The following is a 22232-nucleotide window of genomic DNA, read 5'->3' as shown; positions in this document are numbered from 1 at the left end:
TCTTTAGAACCCTCCATGCGGAAATTTCCATAAAAATTTCCCTGACCACTCCTGCCTTTATACCCGTGCCTCTTCACCGTCTGTGGGTGTGCATCCTGTTGTTTTCTCACTGGACACTGACAATGTGTGCATCTTTCCTGAACAGCCGTGAACAGCTGAGCCTACTGGAGGACAAATGTTGGACTAGAAGGCAGGCCACATTCACTTTGGGAGCACAGACACTGTGATGAGCTTGGACAGCAGCCAAGCAAGGGCGGTTCCTGAGCAGAGTACTTGGCCACACTCAGCCTTCTGTAACCTGGGGTCCTCTCAAAGCCAGGGTCCAAGTCATGGCGGGACAAATCCTGAGCACAGGCTTACTTGATGGGTGCGGGCAGGATGGTCTGGTAGTTGTAGTGCTGCTGCTGCTGCTGTTGCTGCTGCTGCTGCTGTTGCTGGCTCAGGATCTGCAGCTGCAGGAAGAGCTGCTGCTGTTGCAGCAGGCGGGCGTAGTTGGAGTCCATCTGCGGCTCACTCTTCTCCCCCTTCTGGTTTGGTGGAATGTACTGGTGGTACTTCAACTTCTTCACCCGGGGTTTGGGATCTTTGCATTTTTTGTTACGGTGTTTGTCATTTGGATTCTTAGGATGGCTTTGCTATATTTTTTAGGAAGTAAAAAAAAAAAAAGGAAAACATTTAAAAAGATGTAAGTTCATGAAAGTGTTTCTATAATGTGCCTCAGTGACTTAGAATTTAAAAAGAGCTGTGTGCCTTAGATGGTCTTCAGTGGCTTTGGGAAGGAATACGACCTGGGCCTGTAATCCCAGCACTCAGGAGGATCCTCCCAGAACAGGAGGATCAGGAGTTCAAGGTCAGTCTTGCCTATAGAGTCTGAGACTAGTCTAGCTATATAAGTCCCTGACTCAAATCAAAGAACCATGAAGACGCTTGCAGACTTAATTTGATTTAAAAATTCTCATTCTACATTACTCCCTTGGCACAGCTTGGTCTGTCACCGCCTATGCAAATGTTACCGACATGGACTCTGGGCCTCCTGCATAGAGACACTGAGTCCTTACACACAGTATCTCCTGCATAGAGACACTGAGTACTTACACACAGTATCTCCTGCATAGAGACACTGAGTCCTTACACACAGTATCTCCTGCATAGAGACACTGAGTACTTACACACAGTATCTCCTGCATAGAGACACTGAGTCCTTACACACAGTATCTCCTGCATAGAGACACTGAGTACTTACACACAGTATCTCCTGCATAGAGACACTGAGTCCTTACACACAGTATCTCCTGCATAGAGACACTGAGTACTTACACACAGTATCTCCTAGTGAGAAGACTGCAGTATGAGTATGGTTATGTAAAACTAAATAAATGCTTTCTTCTAATGAGAAATAGATTATATAAGCAGCATTAAGGAAAATAATAGAATTCAAAATGCCAGGTAATATAAATTTCAGAAAACCCGAAAATGTTTAATTTTTATTTTTAAGATGGGGTGAGACCATATATCACTCCTCTCTTATGAATGACAGGCAACTTTTTCTTTAGTTGTTCTTTTCGGTTTCAAAACAAGCAGACCATTTTCTTTATTTTGGTATTTATGCTACAACTTTACGTTCTCAAGGGGGAGAACAAAGTTTGTTTTGTTCTATTTCAGGTTGTTTATCTTATTTTATTATTATCTTTAGATGCTGTTTGTTTTGTAATGAGAGACAGAATTGGGGTAGACTCAGAAGGAAGGTAGATGAGGAAACCCTTGGGAGGAGCTGGGGAAGGAGAAACTGTGATCAGAATATATTGTACAAAAAGAGCTATTTTCAAAAAAAGAATAAAATCCATAACAAAACAAAAAAGCAAAACGAAACAAAAGAGTGGACTGGAGAGATGGCCCAGCTGCTCAGAGCACTGGCTGCTGTTGCTGAGGACCTGGGTTTAGTTTCCAGTGCCCATGTGCTGACTTACAACCATCAGGACTCCAATTTCCAGGGCATCTTTGGAGCTCTTTTGGCACAAGGCACTCATATGATGCACATACACACATGTAGGCAAAATACTCAAATAAACAAAATATGTCTAAAAATAAAGAATAATAATAAAAAACCTAGAGAAAACAAGACATCATTCCTAGGCTGCTTTAGTGACAGATAACTGAACAGATCTTTCAATAAACTACATATATAACTTCTTTCTCATGACCAAAGAATAAGAAAATGATAAGTCGTCCCCCTACCAAAAGAATGGAGAGCAGACACCGAGGCTGCTAATGCTCTCAGGCACATCCTTCCTATGTGAATGCCTGTCAGTGTAAAGTACAACAGGGAGGGTCCCGTGGACGCTCACGGAAAAGATGCCTAGGAATGCACGGGCGCTTCTTGCCATCCAAGAGTGGTTCCACAGCAGACTTTTATACCAATGACACATACAACACATGGGGACAGCTGCTCTGACTGACTCACAAGAGCTCCATGTGCATCTTTTCCCAACTCTACACTTGGAGCTGGTGGCTGTGGTGGAAGCTTGTACCCCAGGAAAACCAGCAAGGCTGTAACTTGCCTTTCAGCCTGCTGAGCTATTACACACCACCACAGTAACAGTCCAGTTAATAACCAGTTGGTTAGCTAGTTTCAGCATGTTCAAGGAAGAATCTGTACAATGTGAAGGGTGCTGGAGCCTTTGTGCCTCTTCCACAGGAGCCTCTGGTGCATCTCTCCCTCTTCCTTTCCTGGGACTCTACACTCGTCACTGGTACTTCCTCCCCTAGAGTCAAAAACCATCCCTAAAAGATACTAGGAAGCAGCCTTCTGGGCCATTGAGGGATGTGGGGTAGATACTGGTGGGATGGATGTGGAGGAGGAGACTTTGTTGACATTCCTGCTTCTGGTGCTTTTCTGGGAAAGATGTTCTGAAGTCAGAGTTCCACTGCCTCAGACAGCCTTGGTTGAGAGAAGACGATGCTCATCTGAACAGCGCCTTTTCCTTATAGCTGAGTGCTGGTGCAACCTTCAGAGCAGAAACAGGCTGGAGGACTGCTGGGAATCTCTGCTCTGCTCTCATTCCCCCATTCCAGACCCCGACCCTCAGAAAGCCCACCAAGGGCCAGCTCTTCCCCTGGAGCTGCTCGAGACCACACCTACAGGGTATTTTAAACCTAGTCTCTCGACCCTGCCACGGGATTTCTCTCCTGCCTTTCCGAGAGTCACCTGGGAGTTGCTCTGCTCTGTTTATTAAATCTGGTCTTATTACATCAGCAGGGGAACCTCCAAACTGGAGATTTTCAAAATGCTTAACTTGGTCTTGAACCCAGGTAGAGTTGAGTCTTTACCGAGAAAAAATGGGAAAGTCACTCTCCCTCCTACCTCACCTTGACCGACTGCTTGGTAAGCTACTCACTCCCAAACCAAAATGCCTATAAGAGGTCCGGGACCTCTTCTGGCCTCTGCACAGGGATACCCCAACCCCCCACTGTTTGGTCCCAGGCTATCTTGAGGGACATTTAGCCATTGCCTCTGGTCTCCAAATAAAGGCTTGTGAATGGATACTTCTGGGTCCAAGTTCGATCCCAGACACACTTGCTATGTTCCCTATGAAGTCTGTCTGAATTGGGGCTGTCGCACACCATGTGTCTCACCCAGGTTTACAAACGCTGTGCTCCTGCCCCTCGCATTGCCCTGTTCCGTTTGTTTGTACACCTTCTTCTCTCCTAACAATCTCTTTCCAAATCCTCAACTGCTGTTCCAGCTCATCTGGGCTTTCTTCGCTCTTGGGCAGCCTGCGCTTCTACTCTCATTTTTCGATTTTCTCTGCAGTGCTTCCTCCTCTGCCCTTACTTGATGGCTGTCGCCTTTCGGCCAGGAAGCATCCTGTGCTGTTTTATACTATAAACTCTTACTTTAGGATTTTTAGGTTGGTTCCCAAGGAAAAGTCTTGTCTTTCTGCTCAAGAGTACCGTTTATTTTGTATGTACGGGTGGAAATGTGTGAATGGTGTGGCCACAAGCTTGTTTTTAACTGGTCCTGGATGTCAGGGTTTGTGTGTTCTGTGTGTCTTAGTTATATAGCTCAGCTGTTATTACAACTAGCTGCCCGAGCTTAAAATTTGCCTCTGGGCTTTGCTGAATCTGATATGATGACAGAGAAAGTTATTTTATGCTGTTCTACCTTATTATATATATAAAAAAAACAACTTAGAAAAATATGTATGGTTAAAAAAAATCTGTAACAAAAGTTAACTTAAAATTTGTAACTCCAGCCGGGCGGTGGTGGCGCACGCCTTTAATCCCAGCACTCGGAGGCAGAGGCAGGCGGATCTCTGGGACTTCGAGGCCAGCCTGGTCTACAAGAGCTAGTTCCAGGACAGGCACCGAAGCTACAGAGAAACCCTGTCTCGAAAAATCAAAAAAAAAAAAAAAAAAAAAAAAAATTGTAACTCCAGCCGGGTGGTGGTGTGGTGGTGGTGAACCCCTTTAATCCCAGCACTCAGGAGACAGAGGCCAGTCTGGTCTACAAGAGCTAGTCCCAGGACAAGCTCCAAAAACTACAGAGGAACCTGTCTCAAAAAGACAAAAAACAAACAAACAAAAAAACCCCACAATGCTGGAAGCAAAGACTTGTATTTTGAGGCCTGTATTTTGTTTATAGCCATCTTAAGTTCACAAGTTAAGAGCAATTAGCATTTCCTTTGTTAGTTATTATCTCTTTCTCTCAGTCAGAGAGGTCTCCAGACCTGACACCCTCCCCTCCCCTTGCCTGTTTGCTATATATAACAGCTCCTGAGGAGTAATAAAGTTGGCAGCTTGATCAGAAAGCCAGATTTTGCCATTATCTCATGTCTCTTGTCCCCTCCATTCCTCTTCCTCCTCCATGTTTATCAGGGATGCCCTCCCCCAAACAAAACAAAACAAAACTGGTCACTCCAGTTTGGAACTGCTCTGGAAAATAACATGTGGGCAGTCACCAGTTTGAATAAGGACAGAGATTAGGGAGGTCATATGACTTCTCTGCCATCTTACTGCATGGAATGGGTCACCAGGAGGCATTAGGTCTTCAAGTTATTTTAGGTTAAGATACATTTCCATATGATAATCTCTGTCCTGTCCTAAAAACATGGTTTATGAGAAGATAGGATTTAAAACAATGCTGGTTTACCTTTCTGGCAGCCAGATTTTGTTTCTGATTCTCCAATGCTTCAGAGATCTGAGAAAATGGCATTTTAATCAAAAAAAAAACCTTCTCATGATAGAGACACCAGCTCCTAGCAGCATCCTTTATCTCCTCCAAGGAAGCTGGATGGCCACAGAAAAACCTCCATCTGCACCTTGCTTTAAACATGGCAATGCCAGTCATTGAGCAACAAACTGCCTGGCACCTTAATTGCTGCTAAGACCCTGTCCAGACTGTGGATGGGCAGAACAGTGGGGAATTGATTGTCCTGCTTTGCCAAGACAAGGTAGGCCAGTCTCCTCAAATTCCTACTTCATAGAAAAGTCTGTCAGACCTTGATAGCCATGGAGGACTTGAGGTAGCTGGAAAGCTGTCTCCCTTCTGCTTAAATTTATCCTTTTTAGATCCAGTGATGACTAGGGTACCAATAGATTTACCAGTTTAACAGCTTTCCCCTGACCCCCAAGGCTACAACCACTTTGGTAGCTCATTAGTTCAGTCTCCTGTTAAAGGTACAGATAGGTGGACCTTGTTCACAGGCTTCATGGTGTAGGACAAACAGGTTTCAGATGTAACTTTGGAGGCTCAGAATCTTGGCATTGATAAAGGCAGTTCTGACGAGCAAAAAGAGCACTGACTACAAACAGTTTTCAGGAGCCATTAAATTTCTGTGGATTTTACTGGTCACAGGTTTTAGAGACCAGTTAGCATTAAAGAGGGTATGGAAGCCTGCAGGCGTGGTCACCTCTATCTTCCCTTGCTCCTCAGCTGCTCCTCCTCCTCCTTCACTCACTCAACCTCTTCTGTTCAGTAAATTTCCTCTTGTTGTCTTCTAAAAGAATAGACTTAAAGGTGTGTTTCACGGGGCTAAAACCAGACCCTAGGAAATATGTTCATACTTTTTAATCCACAGCCACAGCCTTTTACTATGACACTAAGATATAACTCTGTTCCAGTTGTTTTACAGATGCCTGCAGGTTCCTGGGGAATTGATTTCCCTGCTTTGTCAAGACAAGTTTCACTCCTGCCTGACACATGCCAACTCCAACCCACAGGGGGCCCTCCAGATAGGACAGTCCCTGCACAGTTCTGAGGACGCCAGCCAGGTGTGGACTGGCAGTATGACCTCACCCACATGCTCACTCATAAAAAGTTTTGTTATCTCCTAATTCTTGCTTGTTGACCTTTACAGGATGGATAGAGAGAGGTATCCCCAGCTCCAGGGAAACAGCAGAAGTGATGGCTCAGGTATTCCCCCAGCTACTGAGACACAGTGCTGGTACCACCTCTCCTGGCTCAAGTGGGCACCTATCCAGCAACTGGGACCTGGTTCTCCGAGATGTCCAGTGCAGGGCTCCCCTGCTCCCGTGTCTGCTCCCTCACCCTGGTCTCTTTTGTGCTATCAGGGCATATCTCCACTGCAACCCTTCTGGCAGCCATCAGTCTTCCCATGGCCCCGTTCATGAAGCCAGTGATAATTTAGTTTTTCTTCTAGCAACCTGCCTTTTCTGCCTCCCCAAGGAACAAATGCCTGAGGTCTCCAGGATGGCAGCAAACCAAATGCTTCTTTACCCACACCCCCACTGAGCATGAACTCATCAACTCCACCCTCCCCACTTGTCCCTTGACAACATCAACAGGAAGTAGCCAGACTTGAACTGGTATCCATATATATCCAAAAGGGTTAGGATGTTGGTAATCTCTACTTCGGTCTCACTCCCCCATTCCAAACCCTGCCCAGATGTTTGACTGGGAACCTGGCCCCACTCTTCCCACCCTAGACCCCACCCCTCAGAAAGCCCACCAAAGGTCAGTTCCTTCCCTGGAGCTGCTCAAGACCATGCCTACAGGGTGTTTAAGACCTGGTCCTAGACCTGCCATGTGATTTCTCTCCTGCCTTTCTGAAAGTTACCCGGAGAGTTGCTTTTCTCTGTTTATTAAATCTGTCTTATTAATTTGGCTTGATTTGGCTTATTGCATCAGCAAAGGAATCCCCAAACTGGGGAGTTTAAAAATATTTGTAAGTAAACACGCCACTTCTTAACTTATTTGAGGGTCAGTCTCCTCTGCAAGGTGATAAGAGGTCAGCTAACATAAATGCCCTATTTAGTTTAGAAGGTTTGAGACATGAACTCTTCCAGTTTTAGGAAAAGTCACAAATGAGATGGTTAGACTATTCCTTATTGCTTTTCCCCATCATTTTATTTAGAATTTATAAATAGGATTTTAAGAACTTTAAAAATATACTGCATATTTAAGTTTTTCTTCTTCCTTGGGATTTATTCTAACTGAATAATTTCAACCAAGCACACTTTGGGGAACAGCGCCAGGAGCCAGAGGCATAGCTGAGATCATGCCAAGCTGCTTGGCTGAAAGGACTCAAACACAAGGCTCTGGAGTCTCCGACCCGCACACACTCTCCTCCCCATGCCACAGCTTCCCTTGTGCATCCACTCCAGAGCTGGCTGCCGTGAAGATGCTCTTGTGATGCTGCAGAGCCAGCGCTTACTTCAGACAGGTCACGTGCTGACCCTGGGAGCTCAAGACATGCCTGTCTGTGAGCACAGTCCCTGTGGAGTGGAGCCCTGCAGTGCTGTGCTCTTGAGCACCTACCTTCACCAGTGCCGGGCCAGGCTTCGCTGAGGACACAGTGTTTGTGGGGAGGATGGGAGCTGTAGACCTCGTGGGAGGCTGGTCCGCAGTTAGAGGGGTTTTCAAGAATTCAGGAACTGCTGGGGACACGGAGGTAAACTGGTGGGAAAGGCAGAGAGAGACATGGCCATGAGATCAGTAACTGGAGGAGGACTGGAACTGCAAGGGAATGACCTCATTGTACAAACAGCATCCTTACTGGTTATCCAATACAAAGTGGTCAGCCCCAACCACATTCATGCAAAAGACTCAGAGGCTGTATTTCTATATTTGCACACACATACATATGCATATACATATAAGCAGTAAGGATAAAGAAAAAGAGTCTATCAACCTAAGAGTGGGGGAGAGTCATGGGAGGGGCTGAAGAGAGCAAAGGGAGGGGCTGGTGATGCAATTCTATTTTCATTAAAAATGTATAAAAATCTTATAAATATAAAAAAAGTCTAAAAACAAAACAAAGAAAAACACAGTATTGTGCCCGAGGTCCAGAGGGAATTACAGGCTTGTTCTCCATGCAGTAGGTTATCAGCTTCGTCTCTACAGCAGGGCAGCTGGAACTACGCAAGGGTGGACTGATGTGGCTGCATGTGTTGTCCCCCCCTCCTCTAACAAGTGGACTCAGAACTATCCTTATTTTTGGCAAAAATAAAACAAAACAACAATAACAACAACAACAAAACCAACTTATAAAAGCAATCAAAACAATACATAGCATTTCTAAACATTTCTTGGTAGGTTGTGCTAATCCTGGCTCATCCACATGTAGGGTTTGGCCTTTCAGAGCATGGGCCTGTACCACACCCATCCCCTTCTGCTGTTGGCAGCTTCTTAGAGGAAGACCATGTCATCCCCAGGGGCCTTCAATGTACTGCACACCTCACACTTCTGTCTCCAAACTAGTGCTAATTGACCACAGCCCCGTGTCTTTTAAAAGAGAAGCTGAAGAATGTGTTGGCCAAAACTATCCCCTTGCATAAGGAGCTTCTCTTCCAGGGCCTTTGCCCTTTCCAGAGCCAGTGAGCACCAGCATGGAGCTGGGGTGGGGGTAGAAGCAGCTACAAGATCTTATTGCTTCTCGCCAGTACCCCATTCTAAGTATGTGGCCTGTCCGTCACCCAAGGCAATGCTATGTTCTCACTTCTGCTTCCTTATTATCAGCTTTTTTTTTTCTTCAGGGAAAATGGTTTTTCTTCAGAAAAGACATCCCACCCCTTCAGTTCTCCTGTGGAAGTTTTTTAAAGTAACAAACTGCATTTCTCTTTCTAAGATAAACAACCTAAAAACCTGGAGTGTTATTAGTAAAAAGAAATATGAAGCCTGGTGTGTATACTCAATAAATGTCTGTTTAATTGATGGTGTTCTTGTGGCTTCCCCCAGCAAAGTCACATTCTCAAACTCAGCTGTGACTGTGTGAGTGCGTGTGCGTGTGCGTGTGCGATTGTACAAGTCCAGTCCCTACTCATTTCAGCATCAGAGTATTACACGAAGACAATGTAAGAGACTGTGAAGACGGCTGGGAGCTTCATTTCATCCAGCCTGTTTCAGACTCTGGAGATGTCTGGCTCTCTGAGAAACTTGTGGCCAGCCAACGCTCATGCTTCAAGTGAAAAGTGGCTCTTCCTTATGGGACATGGCCTTCTGCGATCAGTGGTCCTCTACCTGGCATACTGCAGGGATGGAGATACTTCTGGGTGGTCTCACAGGGAGTATAATCTTTGACGCTTGTATAACTGGTATATGAAGTAGAACGTAGTGCTTGAATTTTGAATTGTACATTATCTTCTCACAAAAGCATTCCATCTGGAGAGCTGTCTGACCAGCACAGGCAGCCATGATAGCCCCGAGCATGCTGTTATCCTGAAGTACAGATGCAGCAGCTGGGGGCCGCTTGTGAGGACATCTCTGCCTGCACTCCTAGGCTGTGCCTCCTCCAGCCTCTAATACAGATGCTGTCTTCTTATTATCCCTACTTCAACGTTACTGCTATCCAGAAGAACCATAAGACCATTGAAATATAGCAACTGTTCCCTGTACCTAAGGGACAGATAAACAAGCTGAAAGAAGAGATCTGGAGTCCTCTAGGAGCTGACAGGTTTCTTACGTGTCTTGAGGGGCCCAAACCAAAATATCCTCAACAAATGGCTCCAACTGGGCAAACTCTTCAAAAGAGGCCAGGTGCCAGGGTTCTTCTAAAAGGGTTTAAAATATCCAAGTCACAAAGGGCACTTCCTCTGCTCCACAGTTAATATGGCATCACCTTAGAAAGGATACGAGGGAAGCATCATGACACCAAGACCTGCATTCCCTCTGTAAATCCAACGATGCAGAATTATTTCTCTAAAGAAGAAGAAGAAACAGAAGCTGCAGACTTGACTTCCCATCCAACTGTTCCCACCACAGGATGCAGGGCTCATAATTGCTAGTATCCTCACTTTCATCCTAACACTATCAAAGAAAACATGAGGACCTAAGTTTGGAACCCTAGCATCCATGCAAGAGATGCACAGTGTGACAGAAAGCACCTGTAATCCCAGCGCTGAGAGAGACAGGAGGACCCTTGGAGCTCCTTGGCTAACCACCTTGCCAAATGGTGAGCTGCAGCTCAGTAAGAGATCCTGTCTTAAAATAAGGACAGTGACTAAGGAAGAATCCTAAAGTTAGTCCCTAGACACATACACTCAGGCACATGCATACATACGAGTGCACACACTCACACGAACATACACAATACTTGGCATCAAGTTCTGGCTTTCACATACATGTGTATACACACAATCAGCATCCAAAGGAAAATGTAAATACTGGATATTTTGAAAATAAGTTAGAAAAAGAGGCCTTTAATCTTAAAACTAACATTTCTTTTACAAGAAGTTGCTATAGGAAAAGTTCATGATGCAGGTTCTGGCTGCCTCCCCTGCAGACTACTGTCTGCACACAAAGGCTCAAGAGCGGCCTTCTGGAAAGGTCGTTCTTTCTTTATATTTATGGTTGTGAGCCTAGCCTTTAACAGCTGAGCCATCTCTCCAGCCCAAGGTCGTTCTTTCTTATGCTGTAGTTTTTCAATCTCTAATAAGCATGCTTTTAATTCAGGATGCAGAAGAGTTCTTGCAACATGCAAGTAAATTCAAACTGTGACTGTTCTTTGAATACTGTATAATTATCGCAGTTTCCACACAGATAAAATAACAATGAATGTGCTGAATACAAACCCAAACATATTCTGGATGTTGAGTACAGGCATGTAAAATTCTCATGTGCCTGATGGAGGAAGGTCATTGGTTAAATAAAAAAACTGCCTTGGCCCATCTGATAGGGCAAAATTTAGATAGGCAGAGTAAACAGAACAGAATGCTGGGAGGAAGAGGAAGTGAGCTCAGAGGCCATGCTCCCCTCTCCTGGGCAGACGCCATGAAGCAAGCTTCCAGGTCAGACATGCTGAATCTTTCCTGGTAAGACTGATGCTACACAGATTATTAGAGATGGGTTGATTGGGACATGAGAATTAGCCTGTAAGGGCTAGAGTTAATGGGCCAAGCAGTGTTTAAATGAATACAGTTTGTGTGTTGTTATTTCTGGTGTAAAGGTAGCCGTGCGGGAGCAGGGCGGGACGAAAAGCAAGCCCGCAGCTCCTACAACATGTGCCGGTGTGTGTCCCTCTGTGATTGGTTCTTTCATTTAACATAATACTTAGATCCATCCATATCTAGCTGGTGCAGAACCCCTTCCTTTCCAAGGGCAGTTTTTTGTTTCTGCATTCAGATGCTGTGCACACAAGGGCCCCTTTTCTGTTAGCCACGAGATGCTGTTTGCATGAACAGGGTAAATGATGGTATGTGTGTTATAGAAAATATATATGTTCTAATTCTTTGTTTCAACCTTTTGTTTGTTTGTTTGACCGATTTAAAGATAGGGACTTACTATACAGCCTAGGCTCCAGAACAACCCTGCTGTGTCAGCTTGTGAAGTACTGGATACTGGGTGTGTACCACGACAGCCCACTTCCTGCTTTCAACTCATTCATCCAGAAACAGAACTGCTGGGTCACTGGTTAAGCTCTGTCTTAAACATTATTTACTTAGTGTCTGCGTGTGACAGAGGAACATTTGGGAGACAGCTCCCAATCGCTAGCAGACTACAGGGACTTGATGGCAAACGCCTTTTCTCACTTCAGCCATGGCACCGGCCTAGTAAAACTGTATTTGTAAGACACCATTTTCTACAGTGACTATGTAACTACATTATGTCACTACAGTAACAATGGACAAGAACTGCAGCTTCTCCACATACTTGCCAGAATCTGGTGCTTTCTGAGTATGTTAGAGCAGCTTCTGGTTTTGATTTATGTTTATTGATTTCTTATGGTAGGTACGTTGTGATGCATTTATTTCCATTGTCTATAAACACGGTTTCGAAATGCCAGAGATCATCATATCTTATTGGCCACTTGTGTATTGTATTAGGGTTACTACTGCTGGGATGAAACATTATGATCAAAGCAAGTTGGGGAGGAAAGGGTTTAATTAGCTTACACTTCTATAATGCTATTTACCACTGAAGTAAGTCAGGACAGAACCTCAAACACGGAGCTGATGCAGGGCCTTGGAGGACGCTGCTTACTGGCTGCTCATCACGGCTCGCTCAGCCTGCTTTCTTATAGAACCCAGGACCCCCAGCCCTGGTAAGTCACTAATTAAGAAAATGCCCTACAGGTTTGACTACAGCCCAATCTTATGGAGACATTTCTCAATTGAGGCTTCTCTTCTCGGATGACTGAAGCTTGTGTCAGGCTGACACGAAACTAGCCAGCACATATGTATTCTTTGGAAAAATAATCAAATTTTGTACCTATTTTCAAAAAGTGTTGTTTATTTATGAATGTCCAGAGACAATCCTTCAAATACTTTCTCTCATCCTTTGGGTTAGTTTTTCATTCTGCTGATAAGATTCATTGTACAAAACTTTTTAATTTTGATGAGTACTAATTATCTCTTGTTGCCTGGGTCTTGCACTCAGGAAAACAGGGACAATGTAAGGTCAAGATGATTTCTTCTGTGCTGTCCCCTAAGTTTCTCCCCGTGTTACAGTTCACATGTAGGTCTTTCTCATTGTGCGTTCATTCTGTGTAGGATAAACGCAGTCTTATTTTCTCAAATATGTATAGATTTCCTTAGTAACACCGTATTCCCTGCACTAAGTGATCTTGGTGTCTCTGTCATGGAACACGTTGTCATATACATGAGGACACTTTTTCTAGGCTTTTATTTCAGTGGCTCTTGTGTTTATTTTTATGCTAGCACCAATTATTTTGATTTTGATGGCTTCATGGTAAATTTTAAAATCAATATATCATGTGTATGTATGAAACTGTCAAAGAAAACTATCTAATTATTAACTTAAAAAAAGGTGAGGCTGACAACATTATATTCTTTTAAATTTAAGATGGTTTTGGTTTTCAGGACCACTTACCAGGTTATTTCAGTAGTAATCACTGTTTGCTAGGGCTTGTACTGAATCTGTGAACTGTTTGAGATCATGTTGATTTCTTAAGAGAAGTCTTCCATGAACTCCATGTTGTAGGGTAAAAGGGCCAGCCAAAGAAACACACCCTGGCCTTGAAATCAGAGCCAAAGAAACACACCCTGTTCCTGACCAAATCAGTACAAATACCAGTCAAATCTCTGAGCGCAAAACCAGCCAATCTCTGAGCATGAAATGAGCCAATCTCTGAGCATGATGCAGCCAATCTCTGAGCTTGTTGAAACCAATTCCCACTCTGAAAATCACCCTGGAAAAACTCTGTCCCTGAGAAGTCCTATATAAGCCCTGTACCTGCTCAGTTGGGAGCTGCCTTTTTCCACCCTGGCAGAGGCAGCTGCCCTCCTGAATTCTTCCCTCCCTATAAATCTCTTGGATGAGGTTTGGGTGAGACCTTCTTTTGGAGGAATGTAGCGGAGCAGGGGGAGCCACAGTGGAGAAGAGCAGAACGGTAAGAACTTTGCTGGGGAAACTTCCCCTGCTGGAGCACAGGTATTGCACTGGAGAAACCTTTCCCTGGAGCAGAGCTGTAAGTGTCTATGCTCTAGGGTGACTTTGTGTTGTTCCTTGGATCCTAACAGCCAGGGTCCTTTCCATCAGAGCTGCAATGCTTACAAGTCTGTCGGCTGACTTTTTTTGTAGTGCTGTCCTGACTTCCTTCTCTCTTTCTGTATAGTTTTTTTAATGCATTGTCTTTGGTTACTGTGACAAGTGTACAACATTGAGAGCTGTAATTAAGACCAGCTCCAGTCACATTGGAGATGTTGCTTTATGGCCTCCCGGACCTGAAGGCACCAGTCCTGTTTTGGTTTCTTGAGTGTGAAAACAAAGGGTGTGTACTCATCCCCAGCTCTCTTCTGTACTAGCGAGAGCACAAATTGTTATAAACCAGTTATTACCACAGATTTATAATTTAAAAAAAATTCTGTATAAAAATAGAAGTTTTCAGAAGGTTTCAATATTTGCCTATATATTATTATTGAACTAGTTAGTTTGCTATTTCTAAGCCCCTCAAGGCATATGAGTGCCTATGCCCCTCCCCTGAGGACCTTCAACTGCCAGGTTCCACTCAGAGAACACTCTATAACTGCCCTAACAGCCGGATGAAGCTCCCACCCTATAAACAGACTTGAAACCCATTCAGTCCCCACCCTGGAAAGCTTCACAAAAGTTCCAGCCTCCCCACAAGAAACAATATAAACCTTGCCTTTTGCTCAGTTTTCTGCTGTTTCTTACCCAAGCAGAGTCAGCCACTGTCCAGTTTCTTTCCCACTCCCAATAAACCTTTTGTGTGAGTTTTGTTGTGTCACTGGTATGACTTTATGGTACTTCTTGGCTACTAATTGCCAGGTGCCTTTCCATCTGAGTTGGAGCATTTACACTATTACTATGACAAACAGCCTGAGACAATCACTTTAGTTAAGGGAAAAGGTTTATTCAGTTTGATGGTTTCACAGGTCCTGTTACTGTGGCACGAGACCGTCCTGGTAGATGTGTATGGAGGAGATGGCCCACTACCTCGTGGTAACTTGGAAGCAGGGGAGAGAGTGGAAGAGTGGACATGGCAAACAGCTTAGCAGGGCTGTTGGTTAACAGCTCCTTCTTGGAATACTAGGCTTTGGGAGTTCACAGAAGGCTAGCAGATCATGCTCAGACGTTGGACAGCATGGTGATCAATTAGATAGAGGACTAAGAAACCCCGAGAGAAGAGTCTGCAGACAAAAGGGGCAGTAACCCTTGCACCACATGTAAAACCACTGCTCATGAGCGGCTTAAGCATTAAACAAGCTGCACTCCATTTGCAGTGCGTCCTCTTTAAGGATGGAATGAGTTCTAAAGCTGAAAATTACCTGGCGGGGATCTGTGTTCAGTTTTCACTGTTAATCTGTGGTTTCAGTGACTATGCTGCTTTCCGGCCCATGACAGGGGAGAACTATGGTGAGGAAAGGAAGGTGGAGAGGCTGGGGACAGACAGACTCTTTCTCCTGCCAGACCTCACCTCCTAACAGCCCATTTGGCTAGAACTTCTGATGAACTCTGTGCCTTCATGATCCACTCAGCTCTCAAGCCCACCAGCTGGCAGCGTTGCATACACAGGCCTTTGGGGGACCTTAACAATCTCCTAAAGTGTCTCATTCATTAAATCAGTAAATATGTATTGTGTGTTGGGCTTGTTTATTCTGTGTTTCTATAAAATAAATGCCTATCTTGTAGTCTCAGAACTTGATATCTGGCGAGGAGCAATATGTTAATGTCCTTTCCCTTGAAGGAAATGGAAGAGTAATTATATTTAGGTAGGTAAATATTAATAGATTTTACATATGTGTTTAAATGTGAAATACCCTTCATGAGCCCCCATGCTTAGTCCTGAGTAGGTGGAGGTATCTGGAAGGTTGTGGAACCTTTAAGAGGTGGAGACTTACTGGAGGAAGAGGGTCACTGGGGGATCATCCTTGAGCTTTTATAGGCTGGCCTGCTTCCTAGTCACTCTTTTCCAGACTGCAGTGCAATGTGAAGAGACAGTTCTTCTGTTGCCATGCCTCTTCCTGACACACTACAAGCTAAAACAGATCCTTTCCTCTTAAGCTGCTCCTGTCAGGTCTTTGCTCACAGTCATGAGAAAGGGAACCAAAAAAAAAAAAAAAAAAAAAGAAAGAAAGAGAAGTAAGAAACCTGAAACCTGGAAAAGCTGGGTGTGGAGGCAGATACGGGCAGATCTCTGTTGAGTTTGAGGCCAGACTGGTCTACAGAGCAAGTTCCAGCTACACACAGAGAAACACTGTCTTAAAAAAACAACAAAAAGAAAGCTGGGAAAATACAATAAAGTTCAAAAATTGTCAAAATAAAAGTTATCAATTCTAGAAGATGAAAAAATCTGAGACTTTACTGACATAAGGCTTGCTTCTGTACTTAATTGAAAAGCTGACAACAGAACAGACCCTGACAAGGTTACTACAGCACTACTGAGGGCTTCCTGTTCTCAGCTGCCAGGCTCGTGCAGACACACGAGCACAAGTGTAAGAACCACCAGCTCCTTACACAGAGGCTAGACACTGCCTGCAAGGCGACACTACAGTGGAGCCATCCTTGACTGTGGAGCAGGTGCCCAGTGCTGCAGTCACCCTGACGGCAGGCGAGGCTCAGTGCCTCCGTGCAGGAAGCAGGCTGAGGCTCGTGTGCACTGCTCTGGCAATAAGCAATCTGTCCTTATTCTCTGACAGACATTGCCATTGCCATTTCCCTCCACGGGCATCACAGTGCCAGCCTGGTAGGACTGCCTCTGGTTAAAGTTTCTCAGCCTGGAGAGGGACCAACTTTCATGAGCCTGGGTGTGACTGAGAGAATGGTAATCTCTCTAGCAGGGAGAGCCTCTATGGTCCTTACTTTCCTTGTTGCTGTGACCAAATACCTGCCTAGGAGCTGAGGAGGAAGGGGTATTCTGGCTCACGGTCTTTAGAGACAGCCCATCATGGTGGAGAAGGCACAGCAGTGGAAGGCTACTTGTGTATATCTGGTGGCAGAACCAATAAACACCTGGCTTCTTTCTGATTTATCCAGTGGGACCCATCCATGGGGCGGCACCACCCTGCGCGTCCTCTCTTCAGCTACACAGCTCTGGGAAACACCCTCAGCAGATGCTTTCTTGCTTGTATCTCCAACCTGATTCCAAATCTAGTCAACCTGATAATAAGGATCAACCATCACAGCCCCAAGTAGCCGTTACCAGGGGGTGGAGGTGACAATCCTGTTACCAAAGCTGCAGCCACATGAATGCCTGTCTTACAGCTTGACCTACTCAGACACAAGCAGAAAAGTAACTCAGATGGCTAAGAAAAACTCTTTTCTAAAATTTATTTACTTACACACTTGGCATTCTTTCTAGGCCTACTTTTAAAGCTTAAGCCAGGGTGAAGCAGTTTGTGAGAACACAGTAGGGGCCTCCCTTCTCTCCATCTGCTCAGAACTCAGTGTGTCAGTTGTGGCCGGGCGGTGGTGGCACATGCCTGAAATCCCAGCACTCGGGAGGCAGAAGCAGGCAGATCTCTGAGTTCAAAGCCCACCTGGTCTACAGAATAAGTTTCTAGACAGTCAGGTCTTGAAAAAAAAAAAAAAAACAACAACAAACAGTAAAAACAAAACAAAGAAACTTCAGTTTCCTTTTAGGTCCTGTCTCAACAACGCTGGGAGCCTGGACAGAAGATCTGGACCATCACTGCCCACGCCATCTGCCCTGGGCTTCTATCGCTGTGAAGAGACACCATGACCACAGCAATTTTGATGATGGAAACATTTAATTGGGTAGATTACAGTTTCAGATGTTTAGTTTATTACTGTCATGGTGGGACATGGCAGTGTGCAGGCAGACGGTGCTGGAGAAGGAGCTGAGAGTTCTACATCTTGATCTGCAGGCAACATGAGGTGAACTGTGACACTAGGTGTAGCTGGAGCATAGGAGACTTCAAGGTCCACTCCCACAGGGACACACACTGCTACTCTTTATGAGCTTATGGGGCCCAGATACATTCAAATTAACACACCAAACATCTACAGATTTTCAAGTCATTCGGAAAGCTTAATTAAATTTTTGGTGCTTTATTGAGCACCAAAAGCTAGACTAGTGTATGTGTATGTGTACATTAGAACTATTAAGTGAGAGCCAGTTGTGCACTTTTACAGTGTCTGACTCATAGGCAGGAAGCATCAGTAATTTCAGATTTTTCTTCTGGTAAAAATATTGTCTTGACACAGTCTGCAAGAATGTTAGGAAGGTCTTACCTGGGTCGGAGTGTTCGCAGTCCCAGGAGGTGGTGAGGTACTAACTTTTGGCTCATTGGGGGATGCTGCTGAGCCCTGAGACTCCTGGCTTGCCGGCTGGTCTGGAGACAAGGCATCGCTGCTGTCTTCATCAAATGAGAACTCCCTGTGCATGTGGGGATAGTCCTCCTTCACCACCCCTGCAGAGAGAACCCCAAGGCTGACTGAGAAAGGGGAGTTTTAGAAGCTGCTTTAAAGCTTGGCTTTTCCCAGACGGAAGCCACACTGCTACAGAACTGGAGGCTGTTCTAGCAGGAACCACAGTTTGTCTGTCATGTACTCTTTGGGGTTTGATGTTTTTCTAGCCAGATCAAAGATTTCGGGTCTAGCTAGCAGCTGTGGGAAGGGCAGGAGTGCTCTGCTGTTGCTTTTGTTCCTGTGGTGCTGGGGATGGAGCTCAGGGCTCGGTACCAGCAGGCCATGAAGTCAGAGCACCAGCACCGCTCTGCAGCCTGGCCGGGAGGGGAGGCTTCTCAATGACACTGGAGAACACCACAGCAAGAGGGCGATCCAGGAAAGTGAGAGTGTTAAGGCAGTCTGCATGCTAGCTTCCATTCAAGGGACAGCACACCTACACTCACACTCTCCTTACCTTGGAGGCTATCTTCCCCAATGTTTGGAATCAGAGTTGACTTCATGTTTCAGAATTCTGTAATCACAAACTGCCTAAGCTTTAAACTCACACTAGCTCAGTATGAAGTCCTCAGGAGTACGAGAGCTGTACTAGTTAGTTTTTCAGTTAGTATAAAACAAGCAAAAACAAAAATCCCCGAAAACAACAACAAAACTGTGCTGAATGAGTATCATTATTCATTTGTTTTCCTGCTAAAACTATGCCAGAAACAAAGAACACATCAGTGACCCTGGCCATCCGCTGTGTGTTAGAGTGGGCCTGGGTTCAAGTAACAACAGAATGAGCAGTACAAGCCAAGTGTAAGAGCAGGTGAGGCAGACAGTGCAGGAAATCCACAGGCCATTCTCCTTGCCTGTAAAGCTTATTACCTTCCTAGATAGACATAATGAACAGCCTAACAATATCAAACAGTACAAATGAAATGGCACAATACAGTAATTTATCTTAGATGTGTGATAATGGTATCAGAAGTCACTCCGACATAAAATGGAAATCCAGGCTACTGGCAGCAGAGGCCATTTTCTAATCTATAACAAAACAGTTGCAACAAAATAGATGTTTATCAGCTTCTAGTTAACCAAGAAAATAATGCCCTTGCATTTTAATCAAATCCGTTTTATTTAAAACTCCTGTGAAAGACAGAAACTGTTACTCTTGCCTATAATTGCTTCCTTGACACTCGAGTCCACAGGAAGAATGTTCTTCTCCACCAGCTCCATGGGTCCAGGCCTCTGAGCGATCTTCTCGTTCAGGTCGTCTGCCAGTCGAGCTCTCTTCAGCTTCATCTGCGTGGCCTGCAGAGACGGCTCTGCAAACGTTTCTGCAGGACCAAGTGTAAGCTTTAACCATGGCACCTATCGGACCAAGTAACTGAACTGAACTACTTTAACAGGGTTACACTCTGCAAGGAGAGAGTGACTGCTCAGATTGTGTGGTAGATTCTGTTTCTCTCAGAGCGGGCAGCTACCTGTCTATGCGACACAGAGACCCCAGGGTTGAATGACCATGAACTGAATCCGGAAATGGGAACTAGCACCATCTGCCTACACCAGGAGGGCAGGTCTGTCTAGAACAATGGACTAGGTACCGGGGAGACACAGCATGAAGACACATGTGCCCCAGAGCTCTACAAGTGGACAGGTCTCATTTGGCTTCACTAGAAAGACAGTTCCTAGAAACAGAGGCACTAAATCTTAGGATAGACGTTTCCTTACTTTCTTCAGTGGGAAGAGCTATAATTAATATTCTTGGGCTGACTGTATCTCAGGGTCAGTTATCATTGTTAAGAATTTGAGTTTATTTCGGAACAAACCCCTCATTTTACACAGAGTTTGTGGTGTGCAGAACCACCCGCTCATACACTTAAAATGGCTGAGTTGCTACAAAGGACATGAAGCCACTGTAGCTCTCCCAATGCTTCTGCTTCCTGTCAGTTGTTGCCTGGAGTAAGCCATTAGCATCACCTCCCATTGTCTTGAGCTATGTTTTTGCTAGTTTAAAAATATGTGGTGAGCTATGAGCCCAAATTCCGAGTTGATTCTGAGCTCTTATGAGGTGAAGCACACAGCACTGTACAGAACACTATGTGCAGGGAAAACAGGATCAGACAGTCAACCATGTTGCTGGGTTTTTGTTGTTGTTGTTGTTTCGATGCTTCTGTGAAGCTCAAAGTAGGAGAGCCTTCAGTCTCACTCCCTTCTCCCTTAACACCTTAAGTGAGAGCAGCAATAAGCCTGCAAGGGAAGTCTTCCCAAAGTAGCCTGGCAGGTTCTGTCTGTCTCACTTCCGCCTTAACTCCATGAAGCCGAGGCTCAATTTTTGCTGTTGAAGTTCAGAAAACAATGTAGACTCTAACCTGCCAAATACTGCAATTCAATTAAATTAGGTTAATGTCAAAATATATGAATAAAGTAATTCAAAAATTAAAGATGATATATTTTTTCTCATTCTTCAGATCTCAACTTGAGAATGCATGTTTCAGTATAGACTCTTATATTAAAAATATGTGTATGGATGTTTTGCTTGCATGTGTGATATGTACCATGTATGTGCTTGGTGTCCATGGCAGCTAGAAGAAGGCATCAGATCCCTTGGAACTGGAGTTACAGGAGGTTGTGAGCTGCTTGACATGTGCATTCCAACCAAAAAGTGTTCTCTACAAGACCAATACAACATGCTCTTAATTGCTGAGCCATCTCTCCATACCCCTGGCCTTTCTTCCTTTTTTCTTTTCTTTTTATAAAAGAAAAACATGGGTAGGTGTATTTCTTTTTACTTTAATTCTATTAATGATATCTTCTAGAGTCAGAAGGCAAATATAGACAGCACTGTATATACACACACATGTGCGCACACGCACATCACATGTTCTTTGTTGTGTTATTTAGTGGAGGGCTTGCTCAAGTCGATGATCCCTGAAATCTGTAGTACTCTATCCTAACACTGAATCTGAAAAGTTCTTTAATTCAGGGAACCTCTGAGAACACAACCCATGGTGGAGAAAGGTAACATCTCTCACCTCCTGCTCAGGACCAAGCAGGTCACAGATAGGAGAACACACTCTTCAGGTCTGTGGAGCCCAAGATGGCACTTGGCACTTCTTCAGAGCACATTCTAATACAGTTATCAATCTGTGTCCTTTCTCAGTCATAGCTGCCTGGCTGTTCCCTTTTCTGTCTTCCCCTGAAGCATGTGGTGCTCAAAGGCAGGCAATTTTACCTGCTCACTACTGGGCCCCCAGTCCCTAGCTCTGGACCAGTGGATGCACAGCCTCCTGAAGAACTGCACCTTTGGCTGTGTCTGAGCTACCAGGCTGCTGTCCTGCATGTGAAAATCATCCTAATCTGTCACTAGGCCTGGAGAACACAGGCTCTTTCTGCCCCACACTGTCTCTAAATATCTGCAATGTTTCTAGATTCTCCTTAAAGCCTAACACACTCGAGACTGTTCAAAGGATCAAGCCCTTGCTCTTGCTTAGTAAATCAGTCACAGAAGCAGAATGATGGGAGAAATAGAACTCTGGAAAATTCTGATGAAGATGCTGCCTTTCAAAATGGCTTCCCTAGAGAGAGGGGCATCCATGTGAGCCATGTATTCTGAAGGGCTAAGACTACATCATTCAGAGGCGATTAGTAATACTCAGGTCAAGACCATTACAGAAGGAAGTAGCAACACAAAGGAGTAGGAACATGTGAAGGCATCATTTTGGGTAAATATCAATGAGACCCAAGCTGTCAAAAACCTAGGGCTAGATGTGTGCACTGTGTGCACTGATTTAATGACACACCTCTCTCTCTCTCATGATAGAGAAGTCCTACGGACCAAAAAAGTCCTTCTAGGACAGTACAAGTGAAACTTAGGAACCAGCTCATCAAGTGACTGCCTAGAGTGCAAAGGTTCCCCAGGCATCAGGTTTTGAGTCTTCACAAT

General features: G+C 44.7%; 1 protein-coding gene across 11 annotated transcripts in view; it reads right to left on the bottom strand.

The window, feature by feature from the left end:
• The window catches only part of Mrtfb (myocardin related transcription factor B), a 159931-nt gene that overhangs the window by 19780 nt on the left and 117919 nt on the right, over positions 1-22232 (bottom strand). For all 11 annotated transcript variants that reach the window (XM_050125770.1, XM_050125769.1, XM_050125771.1 and 8 more), the window contains 4 exons: positions 19462-19623; positions 18131-18309; positions 7778-7915; positions 361-635 (listed from right to left, as the gene is read on the bottom strand). In XM_050125770.1, the coding sequence (XP_049981727.1) occupies positions 361-635; positions 7778-7915; positions 18131-18309; positions 19462-19623 (754 nt within the window). The remainder of the gene's footprint in view (positions 1-360; positions 636-7777; positions 7916-18130; positions 18310-19461; positions 19624-22232) is intronic.

This window comes from Alexandromys fortis, unplaced genomic scaffold, assembly GCF_014885135.2.
Source record: "Alexandromys fortis isolate MF-2015 unplaced genomic scaffold, M_Fortis_MF-2015_v1.1 scaffold_238, whole genome shotgun sequence".
Lineage (NCBI taxonomy): Eukaryota > Metazoa > Chordata > Mammalia > Rodentia > Cricetidae > Alexandromys > Alexandromys fortis.
Note: the sequence above shows the minus strand (reverse complement) of the source record. Positions and strands in the feature narration are given on the sequence as shown.